Genomic DNA, 16,309 nt, shown 5'->3' with positions numbered 1-16,309 from the left:
GCTGTAAATCAACAGGAGATAACTGCAACTTAATCAGGTGGCAACAGCGACACAGGAAGAGTGATGCATCCACCCACAGCAGTCTTCCCAGTGGCTGATCAGGAGAAAGCACCCTCACTGCCAGGATCATGTTAATGATCAGAAATGTCATACTTACTTTATAATATTTTCATAAAGACAGTTACAGATAGTTATATAGACAGTCACTTTTCTGTCACTGGAAAACATATTTTATTCTTTTATCCTCAGTTTTGTTGACATTTTCCATGATTATGCTTGATTTTTGTGTTTACAATATTTGATAAAATGCATTAGGAGTTCTATGTTTTCTTTTGTACATCAGTATATATAATCAGAAATCACTTTGGAATCAAATCAAAACAAATCTCCTTGAAAAACAAATAACCCCAACATAAGCACACTATTGCGATACTGATTATATCGCATCTTTAATTTTCCAGCATTTTCTATGTTCTTTCATATTGTGATTTTTATTTTTAGAATTTTCAAGGAACCTCTTTTAAATCACACCCTTTTCATGTGGTCTTGGTGGAATATGAATATCAGTTTGATTGTAGAACAAGGTCTACAAGATGCAAAGAAAGGAAATAACAATATAATTAAAAAATCTAGATACTCCAAAAAATAAAACAGTATAGTAATGTTTCCCATTTTTGTGAAAGCAAAGGCAACTATTACTATTTGTTCATACACTGGACATTTCAGACCATTCCATATACATTCTATGGCATAAAAAACACTTAACTGTACAGCCCTTTGTTATGAGCATCCATTGTGCAAGAAGGTTTTGATTTTCCTTATCAATGCAGAGTAAAATCAAGTCTATCCTTGTCCCATGAAGAACCGAAAGGTACGTGAAGTGCTTTTTAATGAAAATATTTTGAATTAAAACACACAACCCCGATCAAACCTTAACCAAATTTAACATCGCACAGCAGATTTGAAAGCTGCAGGAACTCAAAGCAACCAAATAAAAGAGTCGGCGAGAGCAGAAATAAACCAACAGGTTTCTGCCATGTGGCGGTAGTGGGTTATTTTTTTCTGCACTGAAAGCAGGTTCCATTTTGCAGATTGTAATGTAGAGGTGATAAGCAAGTTTAAGAAATTATGTTCAATTTGCAATTGAGGCCAACTTAATGAGTGAAGTAGGACTCGATATGAAAGGCAACAAAGAAAAACAAATGTGGAATGTCCTCACACAGGCCCCATCTGACAATCATGGTGAAAGTGTTCATTGTTTCAGGGTGCTGGCCAGGGATGTTTGGCTCTCCTCTGCCTCCACAGGCTTATCCTCCATAAGGCCAGAAAGCTGCTTTTGTGCACAGGTCAGGAACAGCTCCAGGCTGGCCAGGTTTCTTTGTCTGGCTAGCTGATCAAGCTGTGGAAGAAAAAAAAATGGCGATAATTGAAGTAATACTTTACAAAAGGGCCTCTAACTGTTCAAACTTTTTAGTCAAATTAAGTTAATATGTTGCAAATGTGAGAAAAACAGGCCCAGATGTATCGTAAGATTACATTCACATTTTAAACTTTGCATTCAGGAAAAAAAAAATCGGACAGGTTGCGCATCTATAATCATAGTTTAGGTCAGAATATGTGATGAATGAGGGCTTTGTCTGTGCAATGATAAAAGCCTTATGGCAAAAATTTGCTAAACTTTACCACCTGCTTCACCCAGCTTTTGCTCAATTATAGTGAACCTGTGTGTAATTAGCACCTGTTTACAGCTCAGGTTTGAATTCCTAATTGGAACATTTTCTGAAACAATGCAAGGTGCAGAGACACCAGTTATTATGCTGAGATCAGTGGAATTGCCTCCTCTCCTTTGTAACCTTTCTTATGTTCTGATGTTTCCCATGTTGTAACCAGAGGACACAAGAGAAAACTATGGAGGAGTACATTTAGAACTGAGAACAGGAGGCCTTTTTCTATGCATAGGATTGTGGGAGTCTGGAACATCTGGAAAAAATGACACCCTGCTTTCATTCAGTAAACAGCTAGATGAAAACCTTTCATCAATTATCTACAAGCAACCAATCATGCTAGCTGGGTCAAGTGGCCTCCTGACAATTGTAACCTTTCTAAAGCTCCATAGCACATTAACATCAGAATAAGCAGTGCATGCAATCTGTGATTTCCGATGGAGGAAAAGCAATTGTGCAGTCTATTTTTAATAGGCACACTGAGAAGTATTAATATCTCACACAATTCTACTTTTAACTTAAGCTCCTCTGAAAAATCATTGACACAATAGGGTCAGATTAAATTTTAAATTTTGTATTGATCTTTTTTATGAGATCCTTGTCATCATGATTTTTCCAGTCTCAAAAAAACTGGAGGAAATGCACACCTTAGATTAAGTGAAATTTATCTGTACAGGAATGTAGGTTATAGTAAGGTTATACTGACGGCAATGGCATGTATTTGAGTCAGCAGTTTTATCTTGGTGAAAAACAATGGCATTTAATTGCACACTCAGCTTAAACTCTAACATCTGGCAAGTGTCTATGCTTTTTGCAAATGCTTGGAATTGATACGATATTTGTGTTCAGAATTTCACGCTTGTTGGCTCAACAAAATGCAGTTATTTGATATTTGATTGTAAAATCTGCATTGCTCTTTGTATGAACAGTATATCATGTCCTATTATAAATGTAATCTTTGAAAAGGTTTGTTTTTTTTCTCAGAAGAAAGGTAAAAAATTGATTTACCATGCTGAGTTTTCTGTGAGTTAAAAGCAGCCGACACGATGTGATTGCACTCTACATACAGTACAAGTTACATGGCAATATGAAGACATGCTAGCACAAAATGTTCGGTTTTATGTAACATGTTAAAATATATCAGCTGGCAGCTGTTTTAGTTCTGATACAGAATGTATATGCAGTCACTAAGTACATGCTGCTGCTTCATCTGCTCAAAAGAAATGCCTACATGCTCCTTAGCCCACAGCTCACTACTGAATAAATGTGTGTTCGAATGGCCATTGTTATGATAACCACCTAGAAACATTTGAAAAGTGCTGTGGAAAAGTAATTGCCAGGTTGATTGAGACTGATGACATTTGTCAATCGTACTTGAATGGAAGTGTGCCTCTCTAAAAAGGAATTATAAAGTACGCAAAGGCATGAGAAACCTACTTGAGCTAAATTACGTTTAAGTAGAACAAAAATATTTTCTTTACTTTTTTCTTTCTTTTTAAGAGACCAACCATAATTTCACATAGAAAGAGATTTTCTGCCTTTATATTAGCCTCACACACTGGAGGATTGTCTCAGAAGGTTCATTTTTAAGACAACACAAAATGGTTTTTTGCTTCGTAATCAGGTTGCAATTCATTAAAACACTAATACCGTAAACACTGGGTTTGAATAGAAAGCGGATTCCTTTGCTACCTGCAAATTATTTGTTTTTACATTCCTTTTTTTTCTGGTGTTAAAATTAATGTAATTTTTCTGCAGAAGACAGACTATTCTAATTTTCCTTGTGTAGGATCAAATCAGACTGGGACTACAATTGGCAAGGATGTGGTTAAGAAGCTCATGTGTTCCAGTGTTAAGACGCCTGGTAGCATAAAAAAACAGATTCCAATTCTTTAATCATATAAGGGTATTTTATATCTAGATTGACAGTTTCATCAGAAGAAGGTAAAAGCTTCAAACAAATAGCCATTGTTTATATGTGGAAAGATACTTGTATTCAAATACAATATAGCCTTTCAAGAATATTTTAAAAATGACCACACAGAACAAGAAATGCCACACTTACATACACATGGACGTTTAACACAGGAAATCATCTAAAGATCCAGTACAGATTATGCTGTTTTTAAATATATTAGTTACCCTGAAAATTCCCACTCTTGGTTACACCAGAAAGAGCAAATTAAATAATATTAACTTGTTGCTTTTTGGACCTATTCTTTTCTATTTTTACTCAACATTCTCAAAGGAGAAATGATCTCATTTTCTAAATAAACATCAATGCCATTTTTGGCAATTAAAAGGAGACCACTCTCCAAATGTTCACAGTCTGTAGAACATCATTTGGCCTTTAAATGCTCAATTTGTGCACTCAGACAAGTGGATTGTAAATGAACGAGCCACCATGGCAACTATCTGTCCTTGGGTTACTGAGTTTACTTTCAGAGGCTGTGCATTCTATACTTGGAAAGAATGTCTCTGCCTCACTCAAAGGCACTCATCTTTGACACTGCCTAAAATAAACTGAGTAAAAAAATATACATTTTTCACTCTGTATGTGAAATAGTTCTGCCTATCTACTGTATTTATTTTCTTAGTTTTCCAATGATACACTACTTCACACACTTCATTATAGTTTGAAGGTTGTAGCTATAATACAGTATGCCATAAGATTTTGAGGGAATGAAATACTCCTTCTTTTGAATGCCACACTAGTTCATTCGAAAGGTACTCTTTCAAACATGACCATGGGATGTTTAAGGAACAAATAAGGTCTCAGTTTAACATCTGAAGGACAACGTTTACACTATTACACAGTGACCCTTGTCACCATACAGGGTCATTGGCTGTGGAAATTCTGGCCCAGAAAGAAAATTGCCCCCTCTCCTACCCCAGCACTGACCAGGCCCAGCCTTGCTTATCTTCTGATATCTTTTGAAACTGTTATATATAGTAATACAAACTATGTAAATTACTATAATTTATTTAAAAAACTCCAAAATGTGATATTAATAAAAAATTGCACACACTCAAAGTAATGACACAGTAAAATCATTCCTACAAAATAACATATTTTCACAAACATCTTACGCTATAGTAATGCAAAGCATGTATTAAAGTATGTTTGAGGAGTTTAAATACTGTAGTCATTCTGCTGAACAATGATTATTCTTATTTTGTCAAAATGACCATGATCAGTCCTGAAAAAATGTCAAATATATTTTAGCATGTTTTGTTTCTATTTTAAATTGTGTGGCATATTACTGTCATCAATAAAATTAGGCAATCCACACTTTGCCTATTTTTTATTTCTTCAGACACTCCCTAGAAACAAAAATATTCTTGAATTTTGTGTTTCCTAGTATCTTGAAGGAAGTTAGTTGAGAAAACAATTTCAATACTGAAAAGGAGTATATAGTACAATTAATCTACTGATTTGTTTTTCAAATTAATATAATTTAATAGAAGTTAATTTAGTTTGAAGCTCACATGTTTTATACAGAAAAAACATTTCAGTCAATGTGGATTTAAAACGTGTAATTTTATATTAATGCTTTCTTATGAAAAAACACTTCTCCTTTTATCGATCAGGTAAATTTAGCTGTTTAAAAATTGTTTAAAAAATATGATATCCCTTCATCCACTAAAGATGCTGTCTGACCTTAATTTTCTCTCTTAATGTTAAGACAAATAATAGTAAAACACAAAGGGTCTGCTGCTAGCCACAGCTACTTGTTCTCCAGTGTGATGGACTGTGGTTAAGGAAGTTTAATTTTCAGACTCCCACATTAACTTTCTACATTTTTTTTGCAAAGTCTCACATGATTTCCTGCTCATTTTTGCCATAGGAAACAACAGCAATTCAGAATATGGAATTCTCACTGACAATTATTGAATACTATTTATTTTCATAACAGTGATATAAATCTGGTGCCTTGAAAAGCAATGTGAAATAGAAAAAAAAAAGCTAACAAAGTCATTTTCAAACTAGTTAATGTTCTGTTCAGGGCAAAGCAATCAATGGCCTCAATTAGAGGCGGTTTGTAAGGACTCCAAAACTGCAGCTAAGTGCACACCAAGAAGTGAAAGTGATTTTCTTCTGTTTACACTATTACTTTCATTCCACTGGATTTATAAGACAGTATTAGTATTTAAGGAACTTTTGACCTTTAGAAATGTGGTATGTGCAATTCAAACAGAATCCACATCCATTGCAGAATTCAGAGTAATTCAAGTTAACTTAAAAAAGGGGGAAAAGGAAACTCAGCAAAGGAAAGCAAAGTGTAAAAGCTAACCAGTGTCCCTGAAACGTGTTGTGGCCATGATCAGCTGTATCTAACACAATTCTATCCATTCATCAGCTATCAGATCTTGCAGGTATACGGTATAAACTCAAAAGCAGGTTTAAAAATAAAAAAAATGTTCTTCCTCTACGTTTTATTTTGTTACAGACGTCATTTTTTCAAACCTGATCATTATAGTTTGCATGCATTCATTCATGTGAGCTGATCTTAGTGCACTAAAGTAGTCAAGTGTTAAAGAGAAGAAGTAATCATAAAAGTGGCAAAACCTTAAGAGGGGTTATTTCTTGAGCAACATACTGTAAGCAGTCTTCACAAGACTTACAAATTGTATTCTGTTCCATAGGCAATTTTAATATGCACACGTGTAGCTTGCTTCATTATTTATTTTCCCTTCTCAAGATGAACATGTTGATGATAGTGTCTTTACATCTCTTATTTTTAATGTTATTTTATGACAGAGAGTACAATACCTGCACTAGGAGATATCATGAAATAAAACAAACAATAAGCACCCTTCTCACAATTAAGGTCCTTGAATAAATCAGTTTACTACTGCAAAGAAGCCAATATTTTTATCAACATAACCTTCATCAATCTTACTCACTTTAATGAGGCTTTAATTTTTGGGCCTACTTAAATAGTGAATGACATGGCACACAGAATTACCTTGATTTTAGAGAAGTCTGTTGATTTTGTTCTGTGTGTTGAAGAATTAACACCTTCTTTTCAAGTTCAAATTTGATATTCAGTTTAGGCACTAAGAAGAGAGGACAAATGCATATTTTCATTGTTTCTGATCAAAACAAAAAAAGACTAATAAATGGGATAAACCAATTTTGACTTGTAATGCTAAATCATATCAAAACATTATTTTCCACGAATGAGTTTAGAGGAAGGGATGCTTGTCAATAATTATCCCTTGTAGTGAGAAATTGTACTTTCTTTTAGGATCCATTTTAAACTTAGTAAATAAGGTCTGAGATGGTGGGTGTAGTTATGTTGTGGGTGGGGTATGGTTTTGAGGTGGGGTAAGCGTTACTTATGGTAAAGTTCAATCTGAGAACATCGGTATCTTTCAGTCTCTGGAAAACAGGAATCCTGTGACTTGCTAGCATCTGAAGGCTTGCAGCGACACCAGTGAGAGACATGCAGCTCCAACAAAGAGATCTCACCTGTCAGGAGTCGTGAAGCTTGCTGCATGAAAAATGGTAAATGGCTCTGCATGTGCGCATGTTGTAGGTGCATGTCTATGTGTTTCAGTCACAAGTACAGTAGGTGCAGGGGTTACTGCACATATATACCTGTACGGTATAGAAAAATCAATTGGCTATTCCAATCTCTTATATAAAAAATGATTGTGGCACAGAACTATTGGAATTGCACAGTATTGATAAAATCCGTACAGAAGTGCAGAAAAGTCCGTAAATGAGAATGTATAGAAAGAGTGGTGGGATTGCACAGTGTATTAAAAAGGGAAATGAAACTAGAAGGGACAAACCATATAAATGATACTAATGGATAAAAACACCAAAAGCTTAGTAATAGGGGTATGCTACCGACCACCAAATTTGATTCCAATGAAAATACTTTACTATATGAAAAAATCAGAAACATATGCAAGGAAGAGGAAATTATAATAATAGAGGGTTTCATTTTTCTTTACATTGATTGGGAGAAGCCATCTGGGAGTTGTGAGGCTGAAACTGAAATGGTAGAGCTCGTAGATGACTGCTTTTGGACTTAATCTGTAATTTCAAGTGATGTTACATGAAGATATTTGGTACATTAATTTGTGGACATAGTGGGCACACATTTATTTTTACTAACTGCTCACCAATAATGTTATCCTTATTAATGTTGTGACAAAAATCTGATTTTGAACAGCATAACACTAGAAGAACTTTGGCACACAAGCTGGGAAGCATGTTGTGTTTTGCTGCTATTACCTTTTCTAATAAATTCTATTACAATGTAATGCAAAACACTTTATTACATTAAATTATGTTCAGCTACAAGAACAATTTCTGTTTTGTATAACAATAATTTATGCAGCACAATCACCTTATGTTGACAGCAAAGCTTCTTTACCTCAAAACCATAGGGGGAAATTCCTCCTAAACCAGAGAACAGCAAACATATGAGGAGAGATTCTTGTCTTTACCACACAACACATACAGCCATCCCTCAATTTGTGAACAGTTTAATTCCGTGAAAACCTAAGGGTGAAAATTTGTTAATTTAAGTTCCATAAAATTAGATGTAAATCCTTCTGATTGGTTCACGAATCCCAGGACAATTACAGTATAATCTTTTGTACAAAAGTATTACAATCACAACAGTATTATTTTTAATGCTACGTTCTGACCATTAAAACCTAGTTAACCTAACAGACCACTTTTCATATAATAATAATAATAATAATAATAATAATAATAATAATACAAATTGCTTACACTTATATAGTGCTTTTCTGGACACTCCACTCTTTACAGCGCCTTACAGGTAATGGGAACTCTCCTCCACCACCACCAATGTGCAGCAACACCTGGATGAAGCAGTGGCAGCCATAGTGTGCCAGAACGCTCACCACACACCAGCTAGCATTGGGGAGGAGAGCAGAGTAATGTAGCCAATTCATAGATGGGGATTATTAGAAGGCTGTGAATGGTCTTCTAATAAGGGTTACATCCCTACTCTTTTCGAGAAATGCCCTGGTTTTTTTTTTATGATCACAGAGAGTCAGGACATCAGTTTTACGTCTCATCTGAAGGATGGCGCCTTTTTACAGTATAGTGTCCCTTGTTTAATTTAAGGTTTAAAGTTTAAACTGAACACTCAACAGAAAGCTGGCATAGGAATGTGTTAATCAAAGACTAAATTATTTTTGTTACAGAAAACACAGGTCCATATTTCATTTTGCATACTTCGTTATAGCACAATTAGCAGTATCAATATGTTGTGCGATGCTTGGACCTATGTGATGCAGTGGGACGCACTCCTCCAGTTAGATGTGCACCATTTTGCAAAAATTTAATTTCATTTTTTGAAAAGAGGGCATAAATTTGCACACATCGTTGAAGTGAAACTGTAAATCGCTTGTTCGTAAATCTAAGGATGCTTACTCTATAATTAACGAGAGGAAAAGGTCCCCCGGACTTTCCACAAAGTTTATCAAGGAAGGCAACAGAGGCTTGACAATATATGTGAAAAGGAGACACCTTCACAATGTACCATGTACACAATGTTTTATTAACTAATTCAAACACAAGTTACAGATAAATGGAAGTGAAAAACAAATATGGAATAGATCCTTACTAAACATAAAAAGAAGAATGAGACGGAACGCTTATATTTAAGACTACCATATTTATGTGACAATTTCATTTTTTGTGAGGTGTATACACTCAGTTTATAAACTGTTCTATGATCATTCATCGCATTGCATCATCCACACCAAAACAACAAGAGCAGACAAGTACTATTTTCTTCAACCCCTCCACACTTCTGTTAAAACAGAAGACAGATTCAAGTTTGAAGCAGGTCACCGAACATCGGACATTGCTTAGTAACTAAGAAGGCATGCATATGGTAAAGACTGAGAAGTGTAGCAATAAAAAAAATGAGAACACCCTGCAGTCCACAACAAAATAATCTCCATTGATCCACAACAAAATAATCTCCAATCTCCAACAGCAAAAGTGTTCTTTAAGAAATCATTGACAGATTAATAAAACAACAGACAAGGGAGAAGAATAACAAGGATAGCCTGTATACATATTGTAATACACTTATCTCTGTTTTCTCCTTAAATAGTGTAGGATGTTCTAAAGAAAGACTATACAGAATACGTGGCTGAATACCCTTCACTTTAAATTAAAGCCAAGCTGAATGTGGCATACCTGACTTTGCCTAACCTTCTCTGTCTTTTTTTTTAATTCCCCACAATCACCACTGGGAATGAGCATGTTCTTAACAGTTGCTAAATATAGCAATGGGTTGATTGATTAAGTTGAAATAGGTATTTCCACCACCAAAAATACAGCTCTTGGAGAAAAACAGATGAATTACTGCACACATGAGGCACCATATGCTTTAGTGAAGGGTCACATATTGACCTGCACAACCCTAGACCACTCAAGCGCTCACATCTTGACACGCCATCACCAGGTCCAAGGAATGTAGTGTGTAAAAGCTGAAGCACCATTAAGAAAAATAATTTGGCCATCTGTCCAGCACACATTTCTATCTCTTGCAGCACACAGAAGCACATCTGCCCTGTCTTGTGTGGAAGAGATAGGAAAATAACTTGTCTGTCCACCCTTACGCCTGCTGTTTCACAGCTGGTCCCAGGAATGTAGAAAAACACAAATGTGCCTGTCTGAAATCAAACACACATAAACACATGAAAGTGTGACCAACTTTTAATTACTCAAACTAAAATTACAGAAAAAAATCTATAAAATGGCAACCCGTGTCATTTATGGTATATGAGGGTCATATTCAGATTTAGGCTACTTCTGAATTTCAGGTATATATCTGAAGAATTCCACTGTGGAATAAAAATAAATAACCTAGGAGGATCCTTTGCAGAACCAGAGGAAGGGAGTGTCAGACATCCTTTTTATTGTCCATGGCTAAAGCTGTACCAGACCAAAATATTTTAAGCCAGTGAAAGTCGGCAGTTCAAAAGGACAGAAGGAAGAATTTTCCACAGATGAGGGCATATTCTTAACTCATAAAAGTAAGAAGAGGTCAATAGCAGAATTTGTTATTTATTTATTTCAATGAAAAAAAAGTGTGTTTCTCAGACATTTATGTTCAGGCAAATTCTATTTCATGCCAATACTTTCTAATGTAACAGACAAAATCCTTTTCTTTCCTGTGAGGCATCTCGTGCACCTTTAATACAGGGAGAATTGGTCCTTTAAACTGGGACCAAAGCATAGGCTTACAAGTCTGTTCTTAGAATTTGGAGGATTAAAAAATAAACTGTGCTGAAAAAAATGTTATATTTACTAAATCTTATACTGTATATAGTACCATCCAAAATTATTGGGACAGCAAAGTGAAAATGGTCATTTTTATTTTACAGTCAAGCAATACATAATTTTTGTATCGTGAGATCACTATAAATTATAACAAAATATGTGTTTTGCAAATATATATATATATAAAATATATAAAAAAGAGTCTGGTGAACTCAGTGGGCCAGAGATTTCATGCAGTTATTGTTTTAAAGGATTATGCAATCAAATATTGGCATTTCAATCTGAAAGTTACTTTAAAGTGAATGTGTCCCAAGTCTTAAGGTCACTTGAAATCACTGGATTGAACACAAAGTATGTTTTTGTTCTAATGTGATCACATGTTTGCTAGGAATATTATTATTAAAGCATATATCATCCTGTATTTATTATTCATATTATTTTCATAATGACCAATACAAATTGTTGAACTATAAAGCAAAAATAACCATTTTGACTGTGCTTTCCCAATACTTTTGTAATGCACCATAAATCTATCCATATCTTTAGGATTTATGCTTGGATTTATTTTACCGTAATAATTTTTTTTGTGAAAACCGTTAAATAATGTTTTCCAAGCATTACAGAAAAGGACTATTTTGCTGAAACACATACGGTAGAAACAAACTTCAGTACTTGGTTTTATGAAATGACATATAATAAAATTAAATTAAAAAGCCTCTTTACTGAGACTGCGAGCATCTGGTCACTGTGAAAACTTGACTGTTAACTAGGACTTGACTTCTTAGATGTAAACCTTGCTGGAGGATCATCGTGTGTCTGCAGGAGAGCTTTGTCAATTTGTGTTTTCCACTTCAAGCTCTGCTTCTTGTGTTTTAGTTTTTCAATGTAAAAAGCAGTAACCATGCTGGTTTGACACATCAGAGGAAGAACTCTTGTGCTCTTCAGTTCTCCCATGGAAATGTGGTATAGCCTTGGCAAGCTGGGATAAAAAGAGGCAATGAGTCTCCATAGGGAGTAAAATCAGAGAAAATGTATCAAAACTGTAAAAAAGTACCTCAACTTACAATAACAACTTTACCGAATTTTGTAGAAATATAAGAGGAAACATTCCCTGGACAGGTTTGAAGCAAGCCTCTTTGAAGTTTCAATAAATAACGTTTGAAAATGAAACTTAACACTGCCTTTGTGGTAAACTTGGTTAACTTCTTGGTTTCCTGCTTATGGTCTGGGTTTTGTTAAAGACTTGTGTTTTACCAAAAAAGACAGTGATGCTGTTCAGACCTTTGCCTTAAGGTTTTAAGGGAATTGTTATTCTCTGCCCTACAATTGGAATTTGAGTACTTATCTTAAAGAACATTTTTGATTGTTAAACCATTCTTTTCATAAAGAAAACTCAATAAACTACCAAAGCTACTGTTTAATACAGACTATTAGTGCTGAATTACTTCAGCAAAAGTAAGGGAATGCTTATTGTATCAGAGCAACTGCTGTGCTAAATTACTTATTTAAAGGAATCAACTACACTTTCTTGTGTAGTGGTCCTACTGAGCAGATTTGGGATTTTATAGTGTATTACTGATCACATCTTTATTGTCTCAATATCCTCCAATTCTGGTAGCAAAACATTTAAAAACATATAAAAAAACAATTTAGCCCCTCCCCAACTATTTTACATAGGTGTTCACAAAGAAAAAATAAAAATATGCCTCAGATGGAGGAAAGGCAAAGTTCTATTTTTAATAATTTTAGCATAGAAGAGGCTGCGGTGTTAAATGTACTAGAAGTACATAAGATAAAATCTTATTTTATAAAATCCTATTTTATCAATTGTATCTGGAAAATAGAAATGTTAGGAATCACTCAGTCCCTTAAGACTGGCGTAATACCTGTTGACTGAAAAATGTCAAATGTAATACTCTCCATAAAAAGGTAACAGCTTATCCAAGTAATTACAGACACACATGCCTTATTTCTATTAGATACAAGGATGGTCAAACAAACAACAATAATTAAAACAAAACTGTAAATAATCAGGATAATAATAATAATAATAATAATAATAATAATAATAATAATAATAATATTCTAGCAGCTTGCCAACATTAGCTTGTCCTCTAAAGAAACTACAGCTGTAATGGAAACTTATGATGTATTTGAAATGAGAATATATTTAGATTTCCCTAAGGTGTTTTATAAAGTACATCATAAAGAATTCAGTCAGTATTAGGACCAATGCTCTTCTAGATTCTAGTATAGTGACTACACTGGTCTAGTTTGAAATTGATACAACATTAGGATGATTAGCAAACACCGTAGAAACCTCACAGGAAATTAAAACACATGTAGACAGAATTCAAGACTGGGCAAACATCTCTTAGAAAACATTTACATACAGGTAGCAAAAACAAACTATAAATACAAAATTTGAATCACTGAACTTAAAAGAGCTAATTGAGGAAAATGATTTAGATGTTTATGTTGGCACGTTTTTAACACCCAAAAAATGACAAAGCAATACAAAAGTCAAACAGAATTAAATTGGGCGATGCTACAGTATGTTAAACTTGTACAATGCCCTAGTATAATACCTCATTTAGAATATTGTATAGCTTTGGTCACCATGTTAAAAAATATATTTGAACTCTAAAATCAGTCCCAAGATTATATCAGATCAGGTATAGTCCCAGACTTAAAGGAATGTTCTGATAGATCCTTATTTAAGTCTTGAAAAGAGAAGACTATGAAGAGACCTGGACAAAGAATTCAAAATCCTCACGTACATTGATGAGCTCATCTCAAATCAACTCAGAAAAACATGGGTGACCGCTGGACCGTGTCCTTGCTCAGTTCTCTCTCTGGCGCAGTGCTCCTCCACTCCACGAAGGTGCAGGAAGAGGGCAGAAGTTAACAGGCACTGCAGGCCTCCACTTCCTGTTCTTCCTGTCACCTGGCCCGTAGCTTTCCTCCACTTAGTCAGGTGGCCAGGATGGCAGGTCATTCCCCACTGCTCTCTGGTCAATGTGGTTCTGATGAGAAATGCCATCTTGTCCTCACTTACAGTACTACCTTCCTCCAGTTCACAAAATAAATGTATAGTAGATTTCTGTCCAAGGGTCGTGGAAACCCTTACAATTCCACCCACCAAAAGGGAGAACCCTCTCCTTGGCCTTTTTTCAGTAACAGCAGCTTTAAATGACAATTTGTAAAGTTTCAGGTTACACCATCACGGTTCTCTGGATCTGCATCACCAAATGTTTCGATATTTGCCACTTAAGTAATACTTGGACAGTTAAGTTTGTAATCAATGACTTATGGGTGTCAAATGTTCTATAATCTAATTTTCTACTCTCCAGACATAACAGCTTGCAGTTTAATTTTGATACTGGAAACAACTTATAGCACTTTGGGGTTTCACTTACGCCTGTTTTATATATGACTAATTCATCAAATTACTGACAGCACTGAACTCTGAAGCTCCAGATTCTTTACCCTTTTACTTTATGGCTGAAGTACTGTTCAGACATCTTTAGGAAGAGGGTTCAGCGCTTTAAATGAAACATGAATGGGCCTGTTACACTTTATTTGTTTGAAGTAAGGACATTTTGGAGTCAAGTCCTTCTCGAAGTCGAGAGCACTACAGTTCAGCTTCACTGTAAAGACTATCAGCCAGGAAGTTCTCATGGCAAGATTAAAGTGATACAAGATGCTAAACTTCTTGGAATTATTTTTCTTCAAACCAAGGTTCATGGTCAGCAATGAGCTTGCCCAGAATCTGTACATTTCTTGAAATGCCGTCTATTACAATAAAATAGTACTGCCAAATGTCAGCAAGCAATCTCTTCCAAGGCTTGTTTGGTAAAGGAGCTGTCAACAGAGGTTCCTCGTGTTGTCTGGCCTTACTTCCTCAACCAAAGCCATAAGATGCATTTATTTCCAAGATGTTTTTTTCTCTTCCAAAACTGGCTACTGTACTGACATGTTTGCACGATCATGGCATTTAGTGATGATGTGGTGACCGGTTGGAGTCTCTCCATCCTGTTTGGCCTGTTCAATACTGGAACCACAATCCTGTTTCCATCTTGTAAAAATCCTGTTGAATTTTCTCCGACTGCTTCTTATTAAGACATACTCCATTGCTTGGCACGCATTGCCTGCTTTGGATATACGTAACAATCTGAAGTGCAGCATCTTCTTTAGTTGCCTATTTCACTTGAAGCATGTTTCAACCAGACAAGGGTCTGAGGGAATGATTAGTGTCTTTGTATGCTGAAATGCTTTCGAAACTTCTAAGACTTGTCCTTATAATACAGGTACAGGGAGGATGCAAAAGGTTTTGGTTTCTACAGAGGTCTGGGGTTAAACATTCATTTTCTTCTTATCACATGCACCAGCAACCTTCTAACTGATGGAAAACTCAGAAATCAGTAGCTCATCCTTGGGTCATGATCTGTCATGATCATGATCGACTTTATATAAAGAGTTGTGGAAACTTGCGCAGGGAGGAAGAAACACCTTCTCAGCACCTATCAGACCAGTCCCCCCACATGTTAAACACATTGAGCAACATGCCATAGGATTCAGCTGCAGTAAACAGCTGCCCCATAGGCATCAGCACTAAACTGCTCCTCCTATCACTATGTAAAACACAGACCTGCTCTTCAGCAGGAAGCTTAATTTCACTTCAAGTGGAAATTTACACTAATCTGGATTCGTCTGTATTGCACTGCATGAAATTGTGGAGAATTGTTGGAGATTTCTTTTTGTAGGTAACTTATGCATTGCACATTATTTTCCTCTTTCTTATCTCAGTAAACAGCACAGACGTCTGGTCCTATTGATGAGCAATCGCAAAGGTAAGCATAGAGAAAAAAACCCTCTAAAGCAGCTTATAAAAGTGGCTAATTTGGCACTGGAGGGCTTTAGTGGGTTTTTGCCAAAAGTCTGCCTGCCGCATCCGGAAGGGAGTTTTCTAGCACACTCCGGCGCCAGTTAGCCTGGGAAAGATATAACTCAGTGTGGAGGTAACACATATCTAAAAGTTCTGTGCTATTTTAGATCCCCATTCAGTTTACTGCTCAATTTTTCTAGGGCGCCAGCACTGGCATCACTCAGAAGGCCTGGTCATTGCTTTTCATTAACCTGCTGTTAAAATGTACAGGGAATTTTATTTTCCTTTTTTCAGAGCAAGATGGTGGCTATTTGTCACCCTGACCATTTGGATGTCTGGTCTCTGACCTACCAGCTCAAAAATACAGTACATGGCTATTGACATTTCATTTCTTGAAAACTAATT

The 16,309-nt window shown here is 35.6% G+C and overlaps 1 protein-coding gene across 1 annotated transcript in view; it reads right to left on the bottom strand.

Moving 5' to 3' along the window:
* Positions 1 to 207: 207 nt before the first annotated feature.
* The window catches only part of LOC148829417 (coiled-coil domain-containing protein 91-like), a 158,007-nt gene continuing 141,905 nt past the window's right edge, over positions 208 to 16,309 (bottom strand). Inside the window, exon 13 of the mRNA XM_088923508.1 lies at positions 208 to 1,399. Coding sequence (XP_088779634.1) covers positions 1,253 to 1,399 — 147 coding nt within the window. The 3' untranslated portion in view covers positions 208 to 1,252. The remainder of the gene's footprint in view (positions 1,400 to 16,309) is intronic.

Source organism: Atractosteus spatula, chromosome 8 (genome assembly GCF_055471065.1).
Source record: "Atractosteus spatula isolate fAtrSpa1 chromosome 8, fAtrSpa1.hap1, whole genome shotgun sequence".
NCBI classification, from domain to species: Eukaryota; Metazoa; Chordata; class Actinopteri; order Semionotiformes; family Lepisosteidae; genus Atractosteus; species Atractosteus spatula.
The sequence above is the reverse complement of the archived record's forward strand: the minus strand, read 5'-3'. Positions and strand labels throughout refer to the sequence as shown.